The following is a 24,989-nucleotide window of genomic DNA, read 5'->3' on the forward strand; positions in this document are numbered from 1 at the left end:
ATACACAGGAGGCAGACGGACATGGAGATTATACCTTGAGAAAGTAAATAAACAAATAGCAGATGCCTTCGACACCTTCAATGTCATCAATCGCATACATAATTAATAACAACAAAAACAAGTAAGGAAGGTTAAGTTCGGGTGTAACCGAACATTACATACTCAGTTGAGAGCTATGGTGACAACATAAGGGAAAATAACCATGTAGGAAAATGAACCGAGGGAAACCCTGGAATGTGTGGATATCAAATTAAAGGTATTAATGAGTATTTTAAAAGGGAGTAATCCTTAGTTCCATAGGTGGACGCCGTTTCGAGATATCGCCATAAAGGTGGACCAGGGGTGACCCTAGAATTTGTTTGTACAATATGGGTATCAAAAGAAAGGTGTTAATGAGTATTTTAAAAGGGAGTAATCCTTAGTTCCATAGGTGGACGCCGTTTCGAGATATCGCCATAAAGGTGGACCAGGGGTGACCCTATAATTTGTTTGTACAATATGGGTATCAAAAGAAAGGTGTTAATGAGTATTTTAAAAGGGTGTGGGGCTTAGTTCTATAGGTGGACACCTTTTCGGAATATCGCCACAAAGGTGGACCAGGGGTGACTCTAGAATGTGTTTGTACGATATGGGTATCAAATTAAAGGCATTAATGAGGGTTTTAAAAGGGAGTGGTGGTTGTTGTATAGGTGGTCGCATTTTCGAGATATCGCCATAAAGGTGGACCAGGGGTGACCCTAGAATTTGTTTGTACAATATGGGCATCAAAAGAAAGGTGATAATGAGTATTTTAAAAGGGAGTATTCCTTAGTTCCATAGGTGGACGCCGTTTCGAGATATCGCCATAAATGTGGAGCAGGGGTGACCCTAGAATTTGTTTGTACAATATGGGTATCAAAAGAAAGGTGTTAATGAGTATTTTAAAAGGGTGTGGGGCTTAGTTCTATAGGTGGACGCCTTTTCGAGATATCGCCATAAAGGTGGACCAGGGGTGACTCTAGAATGAGTTTGTACGATATGGGTATCAACTTAAAGGTATTAATGAGAGTTTTAAAAGGGAGTGGTGGTAGTTGTATATGTGAAGGCGTTTTCCAGATATCGACCAAAATGTGGACTAGGGTGACCCAGAACATTATCGGTTGGATACCGCTAATTTATTTATATATGTAATACCTGGCAAGATTTTAAGGGTGTTTTATTTCGCCCTGCAGAACTTTTTCATTTTCTTCTACTTAATATGGTAGGTGTCACAACCATTTTATAAAGTTTTTTCTAAAGTTATATTTCGCGTCAATAAAACAATCTAATTACCTTACCATGTTTCATCCCTTTTTTCGTATTTGGTATAGAATTATGGAATTTTTTTCATTTTTCGCAATTTTCGATATCGAAAAAGTGGGCGTGGTCATAGTCGGATTTCGTTCATTTTTCATACCAAGGTAAAGTGGGTTCAGATAAGTACGTGAACTGAGTTTAGTAAAGATATATCGATTTTTGCTCAAGTTATCGTGTTAACAGCCATGCGGAAGGACAGACGGACGACTGTGTATAAAAACTGGGCGTGGCATCAACCGATTTCGCCCATTTTCACAGAAAACAGTTATCGTCATAGAATCTATGCCCCTACCAAATTTCACAAGGATTGGTAAATTTTTGTTCGACTTATGGCATTAAAACTATTCTAGACGAATTAAATGAAAAAGGGCGTAGCCACGCCCATTTTGAAATTTTCTTTTATTTTTGTATTCTGTTCCACCATATCATTACTGGAGTTGAATGTTGACATAATTTACTTATATACTGTAAAGATATTAAATTTTTTGTTAAAATTACTTTTAAAAAATTTTTTTTGTAAAAGTGGGCGTGTTCGTAATCCGATTCTGCTAATTTTTACTTACCACACATATAGTAATAGGAGTAACGTTCCTGCCAAATTTCATCATATATTCAACGACTGCCAAATTACAGCTTGCAAAACTTTGAAATTACCTTCTTTTAAAAGTGGGCGGTGCCACGCCCATTGTCCAAAATTTTACTCATTTTCTATTCTGCGTCATAAGTTCAACCCACCTACCAAGTTTCATCGCATTAGGCGTCTTTGGTAAAGAATTATCGCACTTTTACGGTTTTTCGAAATTTTCGATATCGAAAAAGTGGGCGTGGTTATAGTCCGATTTCGTTCATTTTAAATAGCGATCTGAGATGAGTGCCCAGGAACCTACATACCAAATTTTATCAAGATACCTCAAAATTTACTCAAGTTATCGTGTTTACGGACGGACGGGCGGACATGGCTAAATGAATTTCGTTTTTCGCCCAGATAATTTTGATATATAGAACTCTATATCTATCTCGATTAGTTTATGACGTTACGGATTACCGTTATGCGAACAAAGTTAGTATACTCTGTGAGCTCTGCTCAGCTGAATATAAAAAAAACAAGTAAAGGTGCCCAAGTTCGGGTGTAACCGAACATTATATACTCAGCGTGAGCTTCAATTGCACATTTCATTTCTGATAAATTACTTTTCTACATAAAACGCGGCACCGCCCGTTTAAAAGAAAAATGTATCCCCATTTCCTCTTACAATATAACTTGATAAGTGAAATATCATTGATTCAGAACTATTTTTTGCTAAGTTATAGCTTATTATTCTAGTATACGACACTTTTAAACTTGTTTTATTTCTAAGTGGGCGTGGTCTTTAACCGACCCCGTCCATTTTTACTAGAAATATTTTCTACTATAAGGAAAATATGTGTACCCAATTTTATTACGATATTTTCATTTTTCTTCGAGAAATGGCTCCCAAAACATAGAAAATTGCTTAGTCATAAAAGGGGCGGTGCCACGCCCATTTTTTAAATTTGAAGTTTTTCCTATTTAGTGTTTAAATCCACTTGGGAAATGAAATTGATATAAAGATATAGCTTATTTTATTCGTCCACGACCCTTTTAAAAATCTTTATGCAAAAGTGGGCGTGGTCCTTAACCGATTTCGTAAATTTTCAAAGCATTCCTTATAGTAAAGGCAACCTCTCTGCCGAATTTTGTTATGATAGGTTTAACGGTTTTTGATTTATGATTAATAATAGTACCTCGGCGACCGAGCTTTGCTCGGCATTCTTCGAGTATGCCGCATAACTTACTTTGTTCTACATGTCATCATTAATCAAACCCTACTTTTTTATATGCACATATATTATATATTTTTACTTACCAATATTTGATTTCCTTAAAAATAGATTTCAAAAACACATCAAACACTAACCCCAAAATGAACTGTAATGAAAATTTTGAAATGGGTAATTCCAGCCTATAGTATAAGGGATTGTTATGACAATTAGTGAAATCGATAACTAAGTTATTTAGGTCGAGTATCTTCATGTGCTGAATTATTAATTTCAAACATTTCTTAGTTATACACTATGAATGTCTCACAATTTTATTATATTCCAAAAACTTGTAAATTTCGCGAATGACAACTATCAGTTATGGCAACTATCAGTTAGTTCTTAGCGTTCATTTTAGAATTAATACCTAATGGGTAGAACTAAAGGTTAAGTTATTTTATATTTTACTTTACATTATTATTCCAACTACATTTTAATATAGCATAATAATGCTATCTCTTTCACTCATATGAATTAAGCTATTATATTATTGTTCTCTATAATGTACAAGACATCACCTGATGCTCCTTATTTACTCCAATAAGAATTTACAGTAATGCCTAATTAGAATTTACTGCAATGTCAACAACTAGTTGGATTTTGACTATTGCGTCGTGCTGACGCATACCGAATTATTAAATAAATATCAAGATTGCATTTCAATTTTATTAGCGTGTATGAAATGTAGAAAATTAAGTCGAATCAATTGTAAAATTTTTTTACGAAGATTTTTAACTTTAATGTTCTCTTTTAAAGCTTTAATAGAATATGAGTAAGTATAGTACTATTTCGTCTAATTTCCCCAACCATAAATGGCAACCCTACTCAAAAATGTCCCTATTGTAATGCGGAGTGAAATACCTTTCGTTTGATACCCATCTCGGCATATCTCATGCAATTTCTTTTTTTTAATTTCGAATAGGTGGCAACCCTAAATGGCAACCATACTCAAAAATGTCCCTATTGTAATGCGGAGTGAAATACCTTTCGTTTGATACCCATATCGGCATATCTCATGCAATTTTTTTCTAATTTCGAATAGGTGGCAACCCTATATGGCAACCCTACTCAAAAATGTCCCTAATGTAATGCGAAGTGAAATACCTTTCGTTTGATACCCATATCGGCATATGTCATGCAATTTTTTAAAATTTCGAATAGGTAGCAACCTTGTGAAACATTCTGAGTGGCAACACCTAGGTATAAAGTCTTAGAAGATGATACATTATCTCTGTGCCAAATTTCATTTAAATCGGTTGAGCCGTTCCCGAGATCGTTCGGCTATACAAACAAACAAGAATTGCTCGTTTAAAGTTATAAGATTTGTAAAATTGATTTTATCACAACTTTCAACATTCTAGGTGTATTATTTACTAAATTATCAGGTTTTTTTTGTTTCCAAAATTTTATATACATACATACAAAGTGGGCGTGGTTATCATCCGATTTCGCTCATCTTCAATACCAATCTATTCTGGGTCCAGATAAGCTAGTGTACCAACTTTGGTGAAGATATCTTAATATTTACTTAAGTTATCGTGTTAACGGACAGACGGACGGACGGGCGGACACGGCTCAATCAAATTTTTTTCAACACTGATGATTTTGTTATATGGAAGTCTATATCTATCTCGATTCCTTTATACCTGTACAATCAACTGTTATCCAATCAAAGTTAATATACTCTGCGTGCAAAGCATTATTACAAATCGTATGAAGTCATTAAATGTTAATAATCTATGAAAAATGCAGTAAAGTATTATATCGTACAAACGACATTTTGTAGTCTTGGAAACTTTTATGATTTACATTTTTTATGAAACTCATGCAAAAGCTTGAATTCAAAGATGATATGACATTTGCCAAAATATTTGTTTATTTATTATGCTTTTGCAGTTCTTGGAGCAAAGAAATGTTTTTAGTATTTGAGAAGAGAAATAAAAAACATTTTAAGGTATTGCAGTTTATGAAGAATGATTGATTTTCAAAAAAAAAAAAAAAAAAACATTAATATCCGAACTTTTGTGAAAACGCCTAAGGAGCCCAAACACTTTATCTTATTATGTGCAACAAAACTCCGCTTTCATGAGATGTAAAAAAAAACTTGCACCAAAACCGAAAACAAAAAAAAATTTATAAAAGTGAATATAGAAAACGAATTACAATTGCAATACAATCAATTTTTGCCAATAAAAAGTAGCAAATAAATTTGGCAATAACTGTATCTATATTTTGAGCGCAGTATGTGAGATTTGTTTTATTGAAGAAAAAACGTATGAAAAGTAAAAAAATATGGGCGTTTTATATGCTACTACCCCAGCGATTTATCAACAGCAAGTCACAAGTGACAGCAACAATAACAAAAGCAGTGGCAACATATGGCGCCAATAGTTTAGGCTTTGTCTGTCGAACCAATGACCATGTGAAACGCCCCAACCAAACATGTCTGGCAAGTGGGTCAGTGTAGTGTAGTTTTGAGCTTTTTGTGCCGCCTTGGCAGTTAGAAAAGCTGTATTGACATTGCAAATGCAACGATTTCGCGATGAAAGGGAAAAGATAAAGTAAGAAATAAAAAAAAACACACACACAATTAAAAAAAATCTAAAACACAAGAAACAAAGTGTGCTGAAAGCGAAGCAATATAGTTTTTTTTTTTTTATGAAGGACAATGAAATCGGAACAATATGTTTTGCTCTCGTTTTAAGGCGAGCTAAGTGAATGGAAGTGAAAGCGTCAGGATAAAACTTTTTTTCTATTTAATTGAAGCACAGAAAGATCTGATAAGGTAATGGCTTGACAGGGCGTGGTGAAAAATATTTAAAGAAATGAAAGTATCCTGAAATATGAATGATCACAGAAAATTTCAAAATATTGAAATGATTTTGAAAAATCGAATTTATTATGCCTCAATAAAGAAGAAAGAAACATGTCGGGAATATTTCAGGGGTGCTTTCGAGATTGTTTTACGAATCATATCGTGAATATTTTCATAACGTTTTACTATTTTGTGACAACTCCGAGTTTGTGTTTGGCTCTGTTTCCTTCCAGACTGTTTCGAAATAATTTTAAGGAAGACAATTTTCTGATTGTTTTAAAGGTAATACTTGGACTATTACAGTCATTTCGGGATAGCTTTCTGATCATAAAATAAAAATAAATGTAAGGCGCGATAACCTCCGAAGAGATCTAAGGCCGAGCTTCTCTTCCAATTTGCGTCGTGCTCCTCTTGATTTTTCCCTACAAATTGGCCGGACGGGACCTACATGTTTTATGCCGACTCCGAACGGCATCTGCAAGGCAGATGAGTTTTCACTGAGAGCTTTTCATGGCAGAAATACAATCGGAGCGCTTGCCAGACACTGCCGAGGGGCGACCCCGCTTAGAAAAATTTTCTTCTAATTGAAAAATCTTATTTCTAAAATTTTGATGTTGCTTTGCCCGGGAGTTGAACCCAGGGCATACGGTGTGATAGGCGGAGCACGCTACCATCACACCACGGTGGCAGCTTTCTGGTCAGGTAAGGATTATTTCAAGGTTCATTTCGGGACCATTGCGGTATCACTTCGAGCCTATCTCAGGGTAATTTCGGGACTATCTTTGGAATATTTGCTTTACCATTTCGCTGTTACGAAAAGATCAAATTGGGGTTGTTTCGAGCTTTTTTTTTCAGGAAAATTCCACTCAAAAGTTTGGTTTTATTTTCAGGCATGGCCTTAGGGGAGTGTCCTTATCGCAACAATAACAACAAATCAATTTGCAGTTCCAAGCACGCAACCAATAGTCGCTAACACAAGACCAAATCAAAGCCCTCTCTTACATACATGCCGCTTAGTTGCGACAATTTTAATCACTGTGAGCGAGGACCTTTGCATAGCCGACTAAGTAACAGTAGACGGCGCAGATTTATTGGTTCATTTTGTCTCAGATAATTGCTGCTGTGATGAGAGCTTTCATTGGGTATGTGATAGAAATTATTGGTTAGTATGATTGCGAACTAGAAATAGATGTCGTCACAGTCAGTCAGTCACGGGGATCTCTTTGAATCAGTCGCTGCAGTTGCAGTTCACTGTGATCTTTTACCAGCGGTGAGAAAATGACAGGTGCAAGAATATTTGTCAACCCCTCATTATTTGCGTTTGGAGCTGTGATTCTCCAAGCTCTTGAGAAAACAGGGATTAGTTGACAGTGTCGAAAGCTTTCGATAATTCAAATATTACTTATACCGTTGCCTAGCTGAGAAAAGCTTCCCTGTAATTGATTTACTTAAAAAAACACCCACAATGATTTGTGCAAACAAGGAGCGCTGTTGGATGACGCCAACGATTACGTGATTAACAAACCAGTTGCATGTTTTATTCCTCACACCTACTTTTTGATACTAGATGCTTATACAATTTCGTTTTGTATTCATAACACTGTTTTTACGCTTTTGTGCGCATTGGCTAGATTTTGCTTGCTGCCTTCAATTAATACTTTGCGGGGTCGCCTTTCATAATTTACTTTCATCCTGTTTTAAGCTTTTTTTTTGCTTCAAATTTCATTACCACATAAAAGCGTTCCTGCGAACTTGGAGTAACAAAGTTAGATTTTTTTACTTACTATTTTTATTACTCCATTTTTTTCATATGCATTTTTAATATTACAGTGCATATGAGCGGATTTTGAACAATGCAGTACCGAGTATCGAGTCTTTAAAATGTTTTGTTTCCTCATACATATGCTCTGGATTTTTTTTTTCACTTTGGTTTGCTTTGTTGTTTAAGTTGCATTTGCAATTCAATTTGCATGCGAGACACGAGTTGGTATGGGACTGGTAAACCAACAAAACTAACGCGGCCAAGCGGAGGTGATACGTCAGAACTAAAAGTTTTCTGTTTTTAACGTTATTTATTTTTGACTGTTGTAGCCATTATTCTAACTTTGACAGACAATGTCAACGTAGATTACTCCGAACGGGTTATTTATTCAGTATTTTTTTTTTTTAATTTTTTAATTTATCCGATGCATATGAAATTGATTTGACGAATAGTAAGGGGTTTACATTTATAGGAGTGTTGGCAGACGTACGTGAGAAGGTTAAACTCTTTCTGCCACAACAGAGAAGATTTTTCATTTACCGTTAAAAATATACAGCAGCGCACAGAATAATAGAAGTGGCAATGTTAATAAAATTTCGTAATCCAAATTCTTCTTTTTTTCATTTTCGATATTTTTGGAAAAAAGTTCTATGCATTTTGTGACTGAAAGTGAGCAATCTAATCTTAAGAACGTTTTCGAAAAATTCGAAAAAAAAAAAAATTTCGATAATTCGATAATTTTTTATTTGGAATTTTCTTAACTATTGAGTACGCAGCCAAATTGTGTCATACAAAACACAATACAGTGTACTCTCTCCTAACGGACACCTCTCTTTCTTCTTTTGAGCGGACAACCCTCCCACAACAGGACGCCGACACTTGCTTTTTACCCCAAAGGGCTTTTTAAGGGCTTTTTAATTTCCCATAACCGGACAGCTTACAACACTTTTTTTTCATTTACTCTTTACCATATTCGTAGAGATGTTGCTTATTCACTAATACGTGCATGGATGTAGGGGAATCCCCTAAATACGAAGAACCTGTTTTCAATACAGTAAAAAAACATAAAAATGCATGTACCTATTGCATACACGTAGTTAGTATCTTCTTGTGTGTGTACGTACGTGAATCGCAATGCCTGAAGTAGTGTTGAGTATTAAAGACAAAGTTAATGCCATTGAAATTCATAAGAAAGTAAAACTAAGTGTACGAGAGTTGGCAAAGAAATGTAAGATCAGCAAAACGCAAGCTGCTAGCATAATCAAAAACAAAGATCAAATTTTAAGTTTGTGGGACACTGACGCTGAAGCTGGGCTGAAGCCCAAAAGCCTTAATATTGATAAATTGTGCTACGAATGGTTTGTGAAGGCTCGAAATAAGAGCAAAGCTAAAGAAATTGCAGTGAGACTCAATTACGACGATTTTAGTGCATTATCGGCTGGCTGAAAAGGTTCAAAAAACATCACAACATAACTTTCCGTACAATTATTTTGAATATTTTGTACACAAAACTTTATTCTTTAATTTATGAACAAAGCTTTATGAACCTCCTAACTAAGTCTTATTTGTATGTATTAATATTCTTGTTTTGGAAATAAAACTGTTTAAACATTCATCAATAATACTTTTTTCATAAGCGGACAAATTTGGAAGTCTCTTAGGTGTCCGTTTAAGAGAGAGTACATATTGATTTTTGACGTTTTTTTTTTTTCAAAATATTTCACTCTTTGAATTTCAAGCATCAATTCGAATTTTGAGAGACCTATAACTTGTGTTTTGTTTGACTGAAAGGCGTGTACTCAAAAAGAGTCGATAATAAAAAATTCAAAATTTTCGTCAAATTTGCTCAAATTTTGGAACTTTTGTCGAAAACGTGTTTGAGAGTGGTTTGCATACCTTTAGTTACAAAATTCATGGAAGTTTTTTTTGTTATAACACGAAAATAAAAAGATTGAAGAATGATAAAAATTGCCACTGCTATTTTTCGGTTCGCTACTGTACTTTTTGCATTTATTTTACGCATTTTACTTTGTTTACTTCCCATAGTTTTGGGTTTGGAGTACAAAGGTCAACGTACGGTATATAAAACAAAGGAAATATCTCTATACAATATTTGCATATATTTATTTGGCAATTCAGTGAGACCAACCTATAACAACCAATCAATTATTATTGCTTTGCGTAGTGTTTTTAAAATAAGTAAAATTCCTTGTAGTCTGTCTGAATTTGAGTTCTGACTCCTTAATTTAAGATGCGATATCTGCGTGATCAACCAATAACAAATTTACTCAAAATTTAAGTTTTCAAAACTAACTTAAATTAAGTAATTGAAACCCGCCAAACGAATTGTATGCTTTATATCGCTGTTCTTGTGATACGCTGACTCTATTTATTGGTAAATGCTTTTGCTTCAGATTGCCATTCAATTTTCATTAAAATCCAATTCAAACATACACAGATAGACTATGACGAGTACGTAAGGGGTATTCCAAAATGACATATTTCTACACGTTATTACTCAAATGCAAAAACCAAAATAGTTGTGATTGTATCACTAAAAGATGGTTTGATGGTACTTTCTTCGGATTGTTGTTTCCCAGATTGTTTCGAACGTAAATTGCACTATTATGGGATTGTTGTCAGAATCGTTCGAAACTGTTTCGTGATTGTTTTAGGGATACTTTTATAACAACTTCTTAATTTCTTAACCTGGATAATTTCGGATTTGTTTTGCCTTTGAACAATTTCGGGCTTGTTTTTAGGATAAACAAACAATAAATACCTGTCGCGATTTACCTCCGAGAAGTTTTAAGCCGAGCTGCTCTTCCAATTCGCATCATGCTACTTTTAATTTTCCCAACCAATTGGCGGGACTGGACCTACATGTTTCATGCCGACTCCGAACGGCCGCTGCAAGGCAGATACATTTTCACTGAAAAGCTTTTCATAGAAGATATACACTAGAAGTGTTTGCAAGCACAAACCTGTATCTAATTGAAAAAAAAACCTTTTTTTTTTAATTTACGACATTGCTTCGTTCGGAACTTGAACCTAGAATCATCGGTAGGCGGAGCACGCTACCACCACACCAACGGCGGCCACGATATTTTTAGGATAATTTTAGGGTAGAATAATTTGAAACTATATCGTAAGCTTCAGAATTGTTTTAATAATCGTTGCAGGACTATTTCAGCATATCTTTGGGATAGCTTTAAAGATAAATTGAGGACTATATGAGGCTTGTTATAGGGTCACAATGCGACTATTTCTGAAAAATTATGGATTGTTTTAGAGTTTATTTTAGGATGATTTCAGGAATTAGTTAAGAACTGTTCAGGATCATATTGAAACTATTTCCTTGACCATCTCCGGAACAACTCGACTGTTTTTTTTTTTTATCATTTTACAACTGTTAAGGAATCATTTAAAGGATTATCTGAGGACTACAGGATTGTTTTTAATATAGTTTTAAGGAAATTTGGGGACTATTTAACGACCACTTCAGGAAAATTTTTGGATAACCTCATCGGACAATTTCTAGCATATGTTTAGATTAATTTCGAGACAATTGCGAGAATATTTTAAGATAATTTGGAACTACTTCAAGATTTACGGACTCAGCAGCGAATGTTCTAAAGCTAATTTCAAGATAACTGCAAAAGCGTTTTAAGGACAAAATAAATCCCATTTTTTGATTGTTTTAATGATCGTAATCCGACTATTTTAGGATAAGGACATTTGATTGTTTGAAGGTTTATAACGCTTCTTTTTTGAAACCACTTTTTCCACGCATCAATCAATGCATTTATATTTTTTTACACGTGTTGCCTTTTTCGCTGGAATGGCACAGCATGCACAAATGTACTTTAGGAAAAAGCAATTCACAATCTGCTTGGATATGCAATTACGCAAATGTATCCTTTTACTGACACATTTGACAAACAAAACCAAACCAAACCAATCTAATAGATACTCATACACCTACAAAACAAACTGAATTAATTTACGATTCGGATTTATCAAAAGCAACATATCTACATACAATGAACACATAAAACATGCGGATATGTATAACGCATTAAGGACACAGGACACTCAATTCACTTGGTTGGCTGGCGGCGCGTGTACTCACTCATATTCCATTCACCATAATTTAGTCGCTCATGTTGGTTGGTTTAAGTGTGTTTCAGTTGAATCCATACAATTTCCAATGTTCTTAATTATATTCCTGTGGGGCCTTTATATTTGTGTATATGCATATGTTTGTTTGTGAATGTAGAGAGTCGAAACCACTGAATATGTATGTACCTCTAATTATTTGGCATTCATTTGGCATCGCTTATGCCTTCATTACATAATACTAATGATGTTGGAGTATGCGACAAGTACATTGTAATAGAATATACGTTATATATATACTATTAAGCCCATAACCGTCATGTTGGAGGACCGTTCGGACAGTATGAAAGCTAATGCGGTTAAGGTTAGTTTGGAAGTTAAAGTGGAGTAGTAATTAAAATTAATAATAAAAAAAAGATATGTGAAAAAAATTTATGTATGTACATATATGTTTAACTTGATGAAAATTAATCAAAAATCAGCAGGAAAATTTAGATTAAAGAGATAGGCCTGTTGGCTGCAGATGACACTATTTGGGGATTGTGGTCGTGATTAATTCGAGACTATTTCGCGGTTATTGTCGAACTATTTCGGACCATTTCGGGTTTGCTTAGGGATTCTTTAGAGACTACATTGGAACGACTACGGGACCAATTTATAACTGCTTGCGATTATTTCAGGTTAATTTTTAACTAACTATTTAGAAATAGTTCCGAAAGCTAGCATAATCCGACTATTTTGGACAAATAGAAATTGTGTTTAATTTTATTTCGAGATTATTTTGGGGAAAAGATTGAACTTCTTTCGTATAATTTTGTGGCTATCACATAGAACATATCGGGAATGTTTCTGTTATTATCTAACGACTGTGTTGGGATCCTCTTGAAGCTATTTTGAAGTTATTTTCGGATTTATGTCCCCCCCTGGAAACATGTCTGTTTTTATTTCTGGTTTAAAGAGCATCGGCCAATATTCTTTTCCCTACCTGACACTATCTACTAAGTGGCGGTTTATCTTTTAAATGCTTCCGTACATTTTCCTTAGAACAAGAATATGTATCCTTTTTACTTGTACTGGGCCATCTTCAGTGTCTTTTCTGGAAATCAAAGCCGGTGTCGGGCTAGGTCATTTTCGGTGTCTTATTTTTCTGGAAATCGTAACCAGTGCTGGGTTGGGCTATCTTCAGCGTCTTTTCCTTTTCTGAAAACCTGTGTTGGTCTGGGCCGTAATCAGTGTTATTTTCTGTTTTGGAAAATGAAAACAGTTTCGCGGCTGGGACATTTTCAGTGTCTTTTCTTTTTCTGGAAAAGGAAGCCGGTGCCGGGCTGGGACACCTTCAGTGTCGTCTCCTTTTCTAGAAATCGAAATCAGTGCTGGGCCGGCCCATTTTCAATGTGTTTCTTTTTCTGGCAAACGAAACCGGTGTCGGGTTGGGCCTAGTTCAGAGTCGTTTCTTCTTCTTGAAAATGAAACCGGTTTCGCGGCTGGACCACCTTCATTTTCTTTTCTTTTTATGGAAAACGAAACGTATCGGGCTAGGCCATCGTTAGTTCCGTTTCTTCTTCATGAAAATTAAATTGGCTTCGCGACTGCACCATCTTCAGTGCTTCTTCTTTTTCAGGAAGCGGAAACCGGTTTGGGCGTTGTTTCGCCTTCAGCTAATTTTTTATTTCTAAAAAAATAAGTTTTAGTAATGCGTCATCTTTAGTGTCCTTTTTGTTCTCGAAACATAAATTGATAATTTTTGTTATGGATGACGACAGCAATTCCATGATCTACAGTGTTCTTTCCATTATTTCAAACGATGCCGCTTTCGGCGTTTGTCCATCTTTCATTACATTTCTTAAAATACCCGATTTGTGCTTCAGTCAAGGTATAAAGGTATTAGACTTTGCTATTTTTTAAGGCCTCGTCACCACAGAAGGCCATACAAAAACAAATACAATTAGTCCTTCACAAATGAGTTCATTAAAACACATTACATAAAGAAATATTGTCCATTTGCCATTCAACAGCAAACCCAATGCTCCCAAGAAGGCATTAATAAACTGTGATGTGCAAATGAAAATCAAAATAAAATATGACGAAAAAAATATAATTTGAAGAGTCACAATTATTTTGTTTTACTTGCGTGTCGGACGGTGTTTACCGCATCAACAAGCTTACATGTCTGGAGTAAATGGCGACTTCCTTTTTTAGGGTGTGTCCTAAAAGTCATACGGCAGTACTTACGATTAAATTGTCAGTATGTACGATGACGAGGAGCATTGCGTGTTGCTCTCTAGGTGGTGGTGGTGGTGTTGATGGTAGAAGGCGGCAGGCGCCAAGCATAATACATAAAGCTTTTAAAATGTAACCACTGGCGCCAAAATATGTAAAGGTAAAGTACATATGCGAAGTAACAAACACACCTGTCCTTCCGCCTAAACAGAAGTTTCCGCTTTTCTGCTCTGACGCTCTGTCAAACATTGAAAGAATACGAACTATATAGATGATATTTCTAGGTTGTGTTGTTTTGTATCCCATAATGTACGAAAGCTCTTTAAATTTGAAATTTTGTTACGCCCAAAATGAGGTAGCCCAATGGTGAAATAAAAATATGTTCTAATTTTTTTAGCTTTTGTGTGCTTCAATTTAATTTTCGTTGCTGGCTTTTGGTGCAGCTTGTCAATCACCAACTTGGACGCGCCTCAAACAATATTTAAGTATGTACATTAGACTGATTCAAAAAACAAAAACATTGTTCTTCCAGGCAGGCAGGCAAGATTTGTATTACTGTTAAAAATGAACTTGATCGGCGGACGTTGTCATCTGTGAAAATTGGGCTGTATACATTTGAAAAAAATTCCTTCCGTCCCTTTTTATTATTATCATTTTCTTCTTCCCTATATTTCACTGCTTCTTCCTTTTCCTGTCCTTCTTTCTAGCGCTTCATTTCACAATCCCTTAACTATATATATACGTCCATTCTCACTCTTGGACCGATGTCCGGGAAGGTTTCGCATCTGGATTTCTATGATAAAAAGCGAGCGTGGAGCGCTCGAGCTCCTCATAAACGCAGTATTGCTTCCTCGAAAGAATTTATTTAACTCTTTTAATATATTAAGGATAATGAGGTACCGGACGGGTTATACAAACAAGTTGGAGAAGGACTTGTGTCCCATCAGCACATCCCATCTTACCTTACATTGATAGTGATTGTATTTTCGCATGCACACTAAAAGTACAATTGTGCTATGGAGCGCAGGTCTTAAGTTTCTCCAGGTAAAACTTAAGCGCACGCAGAGTGCCCCTTTTTATTGGGGTAGGACTTTGATGTTGTCCTTGGTACTCTCAGAAGATGGAATAATTAATGAGTCTACTTGAACAGTGTAGAGTGGGCATTTAACGACATGTCTTTTTTTTATTTTTCTACGGGAGCTACGAACCAGGAAACGAGATGTCGCAGAAGAGTATAAGGCCCCTGCACTACTGGACTAATCAAACGTCATATCTGTCATCATTGGCTAAATGGCACAAGTAAAAGATCGAACTCATCCAGAGTCTGAAGGAGTCCATTTAGAGACTGTAGGAGTACATAATTGCGATTGGATTACATTATCCTTATTTCATAGCTAAAATCTGCCGGGGACGGAAAAACCGGTGGTTGTCCTCCAACTGCACGATTGTCCGGCGCACTACCGTAGTAGAAGGGTATTTTTGGACACCTCGAAACAAATTTTAAAAATTTGGAAAACTTTTAAATTTTTCTTGTACCAGTCTACTGTAACGAATTCTCTTTGCTTAAGTATGCTTTTATCCTTGGGCTCAGAGGGAAAAATAAATATAAAAAATATGGGTATGATATGTAAGCCAAATTTTGATTAAATTTCTGTAAACTATGAAAAGTATTTGGGCGTGACAAAAAATTTAGTAAGTTTTAACATTGTTTTGCTAGATTGGGTTAGATTGGCATGTCCAATAGACTGAATTTGTCAATAGTGTTTGCAGAATTTGTTTGACGACCAAACGTAAGAGCCCCAATCAGGTGCTAGGACTTATGTTATATAATAACTCCGTCTTATCGGCAAATACTAGAAGTTTTCTGGGAACAAGCCTAATTGCCGCCTCGAGACCTGGCAACTGTGGGGCCCCTAATAGCTGAAGCCTTCACATGGCGAGCACAGGACCCGAACACAGAACGTGCTCAACCGATGTTTTCTGAGCAACTTAACAATATATATGTATGTATGTATATGAAAAATTTAAGAATGAAAGAAAATATTTGCTTTTAATTTGGAGATTTCTTTACCACGAAAAAAAATGTTAAGGTAATTTTTAATTAAAGTACAAGTTTTAGCTTATTTAAATAATTTGCACATAGAAATATAAATAAATATATTTGATGCTGTCGGCATACCCCAGCGAGTTAGGGAGCTTAGATACACCCGCGGCAGGTATGCCTGCCGTAAGAGGCGACTAAAATACCAAACTGATTCAAGGGGTTGTGTAGCGCAAACCTTTCAAGGGGTTGTCAGCGCAATATATAGCTTCTCCAACCCAATTGTCAACCTCACCTATCCTTGGCGAATCCGAGCCACGGCTTTGGCGACCCCAAATTCCTCATGGATCTATGGGCTGGGAGGTGGTATTTCCTAGAAGGTTTCATGTGGTCTTACCAAAGCGTTGTCGGCATGGTCGGGCTAGTGCCTTAATGGTGCTTGTTACAGGGACGTACCGGATGACCATCAACATCGATAACACTCCCCAGGGCCTTCGGAGAGTGTCCTTATAGCTACAACAACAACAATATGTCGGCAGTCACGCGATTTCAAGCACCATCGAGCAGCATGTCTATTGGGTGATATTTAGCATTTTAATGCGTCTCTCTGACTAGATTGTTGAAATTATTTATTAGGAACATTACACAAAACAACAGATTAAAAAATTCACCTCCCACTAAAGCAAAGATAAAAACTATATATGTACAAGATTCCACCACAGTCGCTTGGATATAAAACTTACACCTATATCTCGCTTCTCTCCTTCTATTTTCGCAGTTGTTTCTTTTTTGACGATACATAAACAGAGAAGAGACAGGGAGACGCAAACGTAAAAATAACATGACGTTTTATTATCTTCATTGAAAGAAACTTTGTTTTGGTACAATAAATTTTATATTAATGCCCCTTGGCGCCCGAGCAGGCACCTGCAAAACAAAACCAATACGGAAGGAATATGCATATCTAACGAATTAACATCACGTAATCAAAGTCAAATATGTACGTGATGTTTCGAAAGGCCTTGGGGTTCGGCTTGCCTTTGGTGGCGACCCTTACACTCTCTCCCATCCACTAGTTATACAATAAATGTTATGTTGTCATTTGAGGTTGTTTTAATTTATGCGCTAAAACCATTTTATACCTAATTATCAGTAGCTTCATTAGGTTAAGCTAAACTAAATAAATTATTAATTGCTTAACTTGTATTTATTCTAATTCTAAACTTGTGTGCTGTATATGTATGTACATACATATAACTGTCTCAAAACCTATAAAATGTGGTTTCCGCATTTTTCACTGCCTCCTGATGCTCTACTCAAGTTACTACGTTTCACAGGCACACCTTATGAACGACTGCCGTGCAGGCAATATCTTTGCACACACATATATGTTTATATGCATATATTTTAATACTCCCTGCAGTCAAAAGCCAAAGTAGTCAGCAAACATTCTAGTTCATTGACTAGAATTTTGTGGGTTTATTCATACTGGTCAGTTTTCGAATGGTTCATTGACTATAATTTTGTGGTGTTATTATTACTAGCTAGTATTTAAATAATTGATTTGACTAGAATTTCGTCTGTCGGCTCGAGGAAATGCGCGAGTGCTTTCTGTAGCCAATTTGCAATGCATACTTCAGTTGACAATGCTAGATATCGTCCAAATCAACGGGCACATAAACACAAGCATGACTAGTCAACCCTCACCGTTAGCTCAACAGAGGTTAAAGAAGTTATTGAAAAGGCCAAACCTTCCGTATCAATAGTCCCAGACGGAAGACCTATACCGATGCCAAAACACCTTGGCCATGAGGGCATCAGTAGCCTAGGATATTTTTTCTACTTGTCGTTAAAAGCCTATGCCTTTCCAGAATAACAGAGAAAGACCGGAAACCCAGTAACGTCAGTAACGAAAACGTTTAAAGCCGTTATGATTCCCTCAATTAAATGAAATTGTTCGGTTATCCAGCCATAAGCATGACTTCCGTAAAGTGCATATCACTACCACCATTCTGTACTCCATTAACACTCACAACAGGACGGCGCTAGTGCAGCTTGTCCTGTTTTTACACAGTCAACCACTACTGGTTCGTTCCTTCTCCGTTAGATAGATAGATAATTTATTGAGCATTGCACTGCGACCTTTGGTCAGCACCTCATCCCATCCTACTTCCATGATGAACCCTAGGATATGGTCCGCCGGCTCCGCTGATCGATCACAAAATTCGGCATGTGTTATTCCGCTACTTTTTAGGTTTTATATATATGTACGTATTTTTTATCAAAATTGATAAATTTTAAAGTGATATATGTATGAATATTAACTTGGGTCGATTTGTATAGACGAAAGTTAACCAATATCGCGCCATTGATTTTTCGATAGGATTTGGGCTTAAGAAAAAAGTTCCACTACGAATACCCAAAAAAATAATTTTCGAGCCTGCGAAAAAAATAATGGCGAAAGGGTAAATTTTTTGACCAAAACCCAAAAAATATTTTTTTTTCAAAAAACTGTTGTAAAAATCAATGGCGCGATATCGGTTGATAAATCGACCCAGTCTAATATACATATTTTTATATATATGAAATATAATGAATAACATAAATTTGAGCTAATTTATCAATTTTCAAGTAATTTTTCAACCCAACTGAGACTAGTATATTAAATAGTAGGATGCTGATGCAAATATCGACTAGTATGTCAACTGTTATTACATTGATGAATAAACTGAGTAGTATGCCAACTGGTATGTTGATGTTGAATACACTGACTAGTACGTCATCTGGTATGATGCTGATGCAGAGGCTGGCAATTGATATTTCGTAGGACATCGCTGTGTTAAAAATACCAGTTGCTAATATGGAAAAAAGACAGAACTCATACTAGTTGAGATTTTTGGCAAACTAGTATTCTTCTAGTATACAACTAGTTGGTTTAACTGCAGGGCTTTAGACCTTTAGCTGCCTATTCTGAGGATCCATATGTTTACTTTTGCTTCTTTATATCCTTTTGACTTTGTTGTTCACTTACTACTCGTTTTGACTTATGTTTGCAGTTGTGGGAATAAGTCACTTCGGCATTTACTTAATGAATCGGACCTCTGACGGTAAATATTTTGGTTTTACAGTCGATTCGTTAATTGCGTAGAGGAACATCACCATACACCACATTCCTAGCAAAAAACTCATAAGATATAAGGAACTAGAATAGTAGATAAACCTTATAAGTGCCTTTTTAAATCCTACTAATAAGTTCAATGAAGTGATCTCAATGCATGGCAATAGAAGCTTCTGTTAACGTTCTATTATTTATACAAAATATTTGGCGCCCGAGAAGGCACCTGTAAAAGCAAATATTTACGGAAAGAGTACGTAGCTCCAACGAACAGATAACCAATATTTAACCTTAGAAGAGGAATCGTAAAGGTAAAATATATGTTGGCTTCTTGATTTTTATAGAGAAGCACTTCCAAGCAAAAGCACTACCCTTTTTGCAAAAAAGTAGGAATTTTATGTTGTTTACTGGAAAAAAAACTGATTGTCTTAGAATAAAATTTGCAATCAGCAAAACAAGGTCGTTCTAGAAGTGTTTATAATTTACTTGGCGCACGAGCGGTGAAGTGTAAGAAATAATTAGGGATGGTACGCAGCTTCAACAAACTAACATCAGCTAATCAAAGCTGAACGGGTATTGTAGGCCCCACATTCATTTGGAAAAAAAAAATATACATCTTCAATGAGCAAATTTTTTACAAATATCAGGATTTCTAAGTTCTTTACTAAATAATAAAATAAGCTTTGAATAAGGAGTAATTATTTTCTGATGGCTATGCACACATGATTTCCGCATTCCTGTTGCTGTGCAATAAACAATTCACCAACTATTCAAGCAGAATTGGCAATGATGAACCCTTACCTTGGGCCCTTTCAAAAACTTTTCAACTAGTTCATTGAGCTTTTCGTACGCTTTTGGTACAAATATACAGCAGTGTGTTCGCGTTTACGTATGTGAGGAGTAATTCGATCCAATGCAACTCCCAGCTAATACGTTTGTTTATCCGTATCTTGGTATATGCTATTATGTAAGTTTTTGCATCAGCTCTTCTTTCTTTTTTTGTGCAGGAAATGTCATTAGACTTTACTTTTGTAAGCTAATTGATTAGCTGTGTTTGTACGATTACGACGTTGAGTCGTTTGTAAATTGACCTCAAGCAAGTGGTTAACACTGTTGGTCAAATATACTTATTTGTATGTAAGCGTATTTGTAATACATGTAAGTTCATTAAACCATGTTTCATATGTTTTTTATTTATTTTTTATTTGAAGTATGTAACAGCGTGCGGCCTGACCTCTACGTTCGCCGCATAAATTAGGATGCCACTTTTGACTGTATGACATCAATGTTACCCGATTCTTCAGATACCATCTTATGACAGTATTTTTGGCAAGATGAATTACCTAGAAAATTGAGTTGACCTAGTTGCAACCATGTCAAAGGAGTCTCAGTGATAAGTTCTCGACCATAACGAGCGAGCTCATGTAGGGCACAAATGAGTAGACAATGGTGCACTCCGGGAGGCAGAAAAGGGAGAAATTCTAACAAAGAAGTTCATTGTATAGTTGGTTGATCATTGTATAGTACTCCTTTCATAAGATTTAATTTTTATTACTTAATGTTAACTCCTGCCGTATACAACAATTGTTGAAGTTCCCGCTCGGGCGCCATGTATTGAATGATCAAAAACGTTAAATCTCACAAAATTATCCTCTTTTTTAGGACAGTCCTTCTACTGTGCAGTATTTATAGCTCGAGGTCTTAAGCGTAAAGAACGTCTACGACACGCTGAATCCTATTGCCACATCCAATCAGCTGAGAAGAATTATATGGATTTACTTTGGGTCCGTGACCCAGTCCATTGCTCGGAAACAGAGTATTTGTGCAAGTGTACTACGGGTTGCTGGTTATTGCCAAGTACTATAGAGAAACTGGTGGACGAAACCAACGAAAAAACAACAAAGAAACTGTTACTGAGACGGCGCAAACTTCACTACACTAGGCAATACAGCACAAAAAAGTCGAGCTTAAGACCTTAACAATAATTTTTGTGTTAATAACTGTTATGATGACCATTTCACAATTGAAAGTGGTTTTTTTGCACCAGAGTGGTAGAAAGAAATTTGCGGACATCATTAAACCAATAATTAGCACAACAGTTATTGCTAAGGCCTTGAGCTCGAATTCGAACCCAAAAGCTATTAACTATCCGGCCTGTAAATCGACAACAATTACTGCAAAAAAAAAAACAATAAAAAATTTAAATAAATAAAATAATAATAAAACACAAATTACAAATCATTGATTAAAAAAAAATATTTAAAACTTCAATAAAAAAATAATAACATAAACAATTATTTAAAAATAAAAAGGTTTAAAAAATTTATTATAAAACCTATAACACAAAAACAAAAAAATAACTGAAGAAATGAAAACTTAAAGTATATTAAAAAAGTAAAAAAAAACTATCACAAAAGTAATCTAAACAATAAAAACTTAAAAATATATAAAATAAAAGAATTGAGAAAATACACTAAAAATCAAAAATATACATTATAAATCCGAAAAACATGATAAAACCAGGAACTACAAGTTATAAGAAGATAGTAGAGGCTTTTTACTTATTTGCAAAAAAAAAATTATTATAAAAAAAATTAAATAAACAATTAAAAAAAACTAGAAAATAAACGAATTAAAGCAAATTAAACAATAATATATAAAAAGCAAAAAAAAATTCAATATGAAAAAAATAAAAAACTAAACAAAAAGTAAAAAAATTAAAAAATAAATATATTTAAATTTTTATAAAAGAATTGAAAAAATGAAATAAACTAAAATAAAAAATTATTAAATCGTGATTTTTTAAAGGTGTAAAGAAATAAATAAAAAGGTATAAACAAATTCAACAACAATATTTAAATCATAAAAATAAATAAAATAAAAAATAAAATAAAATAAAAAATTTAATAAAAATTAGACAAAAATAAAAACAAAAATAAAATAAATTTTTTTACATATAAATATAAAAAAATTAAACAAAAAAAAAAAAAAAACAAACAAAAAATCATTATTTTCATTATGAAAAAAAAATACTTAAATTTAAATAAAATAATTAAAAATATAATAAGAGATAATAAAAAGGAAAAACAATATTAAGTCGGTATTCTTGGGAATTTCAAGTCATGTCTTGATTCCTAAAATTCATGCAGTAATTACTTTTACAGTTACTGCATTACGATTTGCGCATATAACATTTTCAAACTTGTTAAGGCTCGCTTAGTATAATATGCCGCAAGCTATTGAAAGTTTATACTTTGTGGTTTCAATTGCATAACTATATCAACCTTCATAAGAAAATCACATTTCAGTGAAATATAAGGACAGAGAAAAGTTTTAAATTTTTGCGGTTAGGGAAGTCGGTATCTTCTTCAATAACAAACAGTAAAATAAAATATTGAAAAATGTCCAAAAAGATTACACAGTTACTAGCAATTCTTGGCGACATACTATGAATTACATGAGTAAATTGCTCAAAAGCAGTGGTGACCAAACCAATACTACTTAAACTACTGTTCGAGCATCACGCTGGATATATGGACATAATCCAGTTATTCAATCATTCGCTGATCGGATTGGTTTATGGCGTTGACTAAGAAAACATAGCATCTTCCACTCACAAACTGGAAATTTGGCCACCACTGCTTTGGTAGCACTTCGAAAGAGCATTACGCTTTCAAAGCCAGACACCGTCTACAAAAGTGCAATAAATCTGGCAAATCACTAAATTTAATTTTAACCTTTTTCATCATTGATTGCACGGCTTGCCAGACGTACAAATTGGATTTAACAGGAGGAGACGTACGACATTTAAATAACACAATAAAAAAAACAGGATCACTTACCTAAAATCCAAGCTCAAGTTACGCTGATGCGTCGAAATGCGCTTAGGTGGGTTTGTGCCGTTCGCATCACCAGCTCCTGCCGCGGCGACGCCACCACCTCCTGCTACACTCAAATTCGGACGCCCATGCACTGATGGCATCGAATGATTGATGAAACGACTTAAACTTAGACGCGGTTTGGCATAACGTACATGCTTTGGCGTAGTCGATGCTGAATTGGCAGGCGTACTACCACATGCGCTCAAACCTACACCCACGCTACCGCCAAGACCATTTAAGCCATATGACTGCTTATAATGTGATGGCATGGAAGCTAAACTACTTTTGCCATTTGGCATGATGATAGGTAAAGTGACGGGTGCAGACTTGAGAAATGCTGGTACATAATCCGTATCTGCAGCCACATTACAACTAATCATATCTGTGGGTGAAGATGGTGTAGAATTTACGCTACCACCACTACCACTACTGCCGCTGGCTGTTGAGGATAGCGTAGGTGTGGAATTGTATGCCGAGGAATCGGCCAACGTTGTCACATCACAACTGGTATATGAACTACACGAACTCGTCCCCGAATTATAAATGGCAATGGATGAAGATGCTGATGCTGATGTAGTGGCTGCTGAAGTGGTGGAAGATGATGATGATGATGCTGAAGACGTTGAGGAGCAATTACTAAGCAGACTTTTTGCTGGACTGGGATGTTGTTGCGATTGTAGTTGTGTCGCGGCGGGTATTGATGCTGCTGCAATTGTAGCCGTCCCCGTACCATCGAGTACTATACCTGTTGGACTATGCACTACTGTGCTATTACTATGCTCACTAGAACTTGTACTCGTGCATGCTGCCGCTGAATGCTCGGATTCATCATCGTCCACGTCGTACAATTGCTGTGACGGACTACTTGGTGTTTGTGGACTCTTTTGGCCACCATTTGTTATTGACGCTTTGCTACCAGCATGTGTTTCATTGCAATTTCCATTCTCAAAATTTGATGGCACACCTCCTCCCAAAGTAGGTGTGGCACCACCATTCATTCTTGCTTCACACTTAGCACCATTCATATTATAGTCAGCCGGTGTTAGCGTTGTATCCAAGGATGCTGCCAAACGTACTGTAGCGGGCAACGCGTGATCGACCACATCGACACATGGTGCTGGCGGTCGGAAATCGTCAACGACTACTACCGGCGACAGCATCTTCGTCGCAGATTCGATTTCTCGTATATGTCGCAAATATTGATAACCATTGTCCTGTGCATTGATGGCTTTCTTTTTAGAGTTGGTGGAGCTGCTGTTGCCGCTGTTGGTGGTGTTACCGCCGCCTCCACTGGCTGTTGATTTGTCATTCGAACTGGAATTATTGCTTGAATTCTTTTTCGTTTTAAACGCTGATATAACGGAATTCATTTTGGAAAATTGTACACTTGAGTTAAGGTGAATTGAGTATTTTTTCTTCTTTTTTTTAACTTTAGTTAGTGAAATTTTCCGTTTAAATAATAAATACGCGCGTGTCATACATAGGAAGGCGGTTGTGGTTTGAAACTTTTCCTCTTAAAGATATATATTATATATGTGTTATTTTTTGTGTGAGTTTACTTTATTTAAGTAGTTATTTCTCATCGTCCTTTAAAGTGTTTTTCATGTTCCAAAACGAAGCTTTCTTTGCTTTCAAAAAATATCAATTCGTTCCAATGTTTCAAACTCTTCCGTTTACTTCTCAAGTCATGTTTATACCATTCATAGCTATTCGTTAGTATTTGTTATTAGCCTTCGCCCATTAGAAGGACTTGAAACAGGGACAAAATCCACCGACATCTTGTTACAAATTCTTTGATCTGAAATTAGAAAAATAAGAAATGGAGATATATTATTTTGAAAGAGCATTAATGAAATAGAAAA

At 35.5% G+C, this 24,989-nt stretch overlaps 1 protein-coding gene across 6 annotated transcripts in view; it reads right to left on the bottom strand.

The window, feature by feature from the left end:
• fwd (phosphatidylinositol 4-kinase beta fwd) overlaps nucleotides 1–24,989 on the bottom strand; it is a 351,706-nt gene that overhangs the window by 149,270 nt on the left and 177,447 nt on the right. For all 6 annotated transcript variants that reach the window (XM_067789774.1, XM_067789775.1, XM_067789776.1 and 3 more), the window contains one exon: nucleotides 23,089–24,925. In XM_067789774.1, the coding sequence (XP_067645875.1) occupies nucleotides 23,089–24,605 (1,517 nt within the window). In that variant the 5' untranslated portion in view covers nucleotides 24,606–24,925. The remainder of the gene's footprint in view (nucleotides 1–23,088; nucleotides 24,926–24,989) is intronic.

The sequence above is a fragment of the Eurosta solidaginis genome, chromosome 5, assembly GCF_040869045.1.
Source record: "Eurosta solidaginis isolate ZX-2024a chromosome 5, ASM4086904v1, whole genome shotgun sequence".
In the NCBI taxonomy this organism is placed as follows: Eukaryota; Metazoa; Arthropoda; class Insecta; order Diptera; family Tephritidae; genus Eurosta; species Eurosta solidaginis.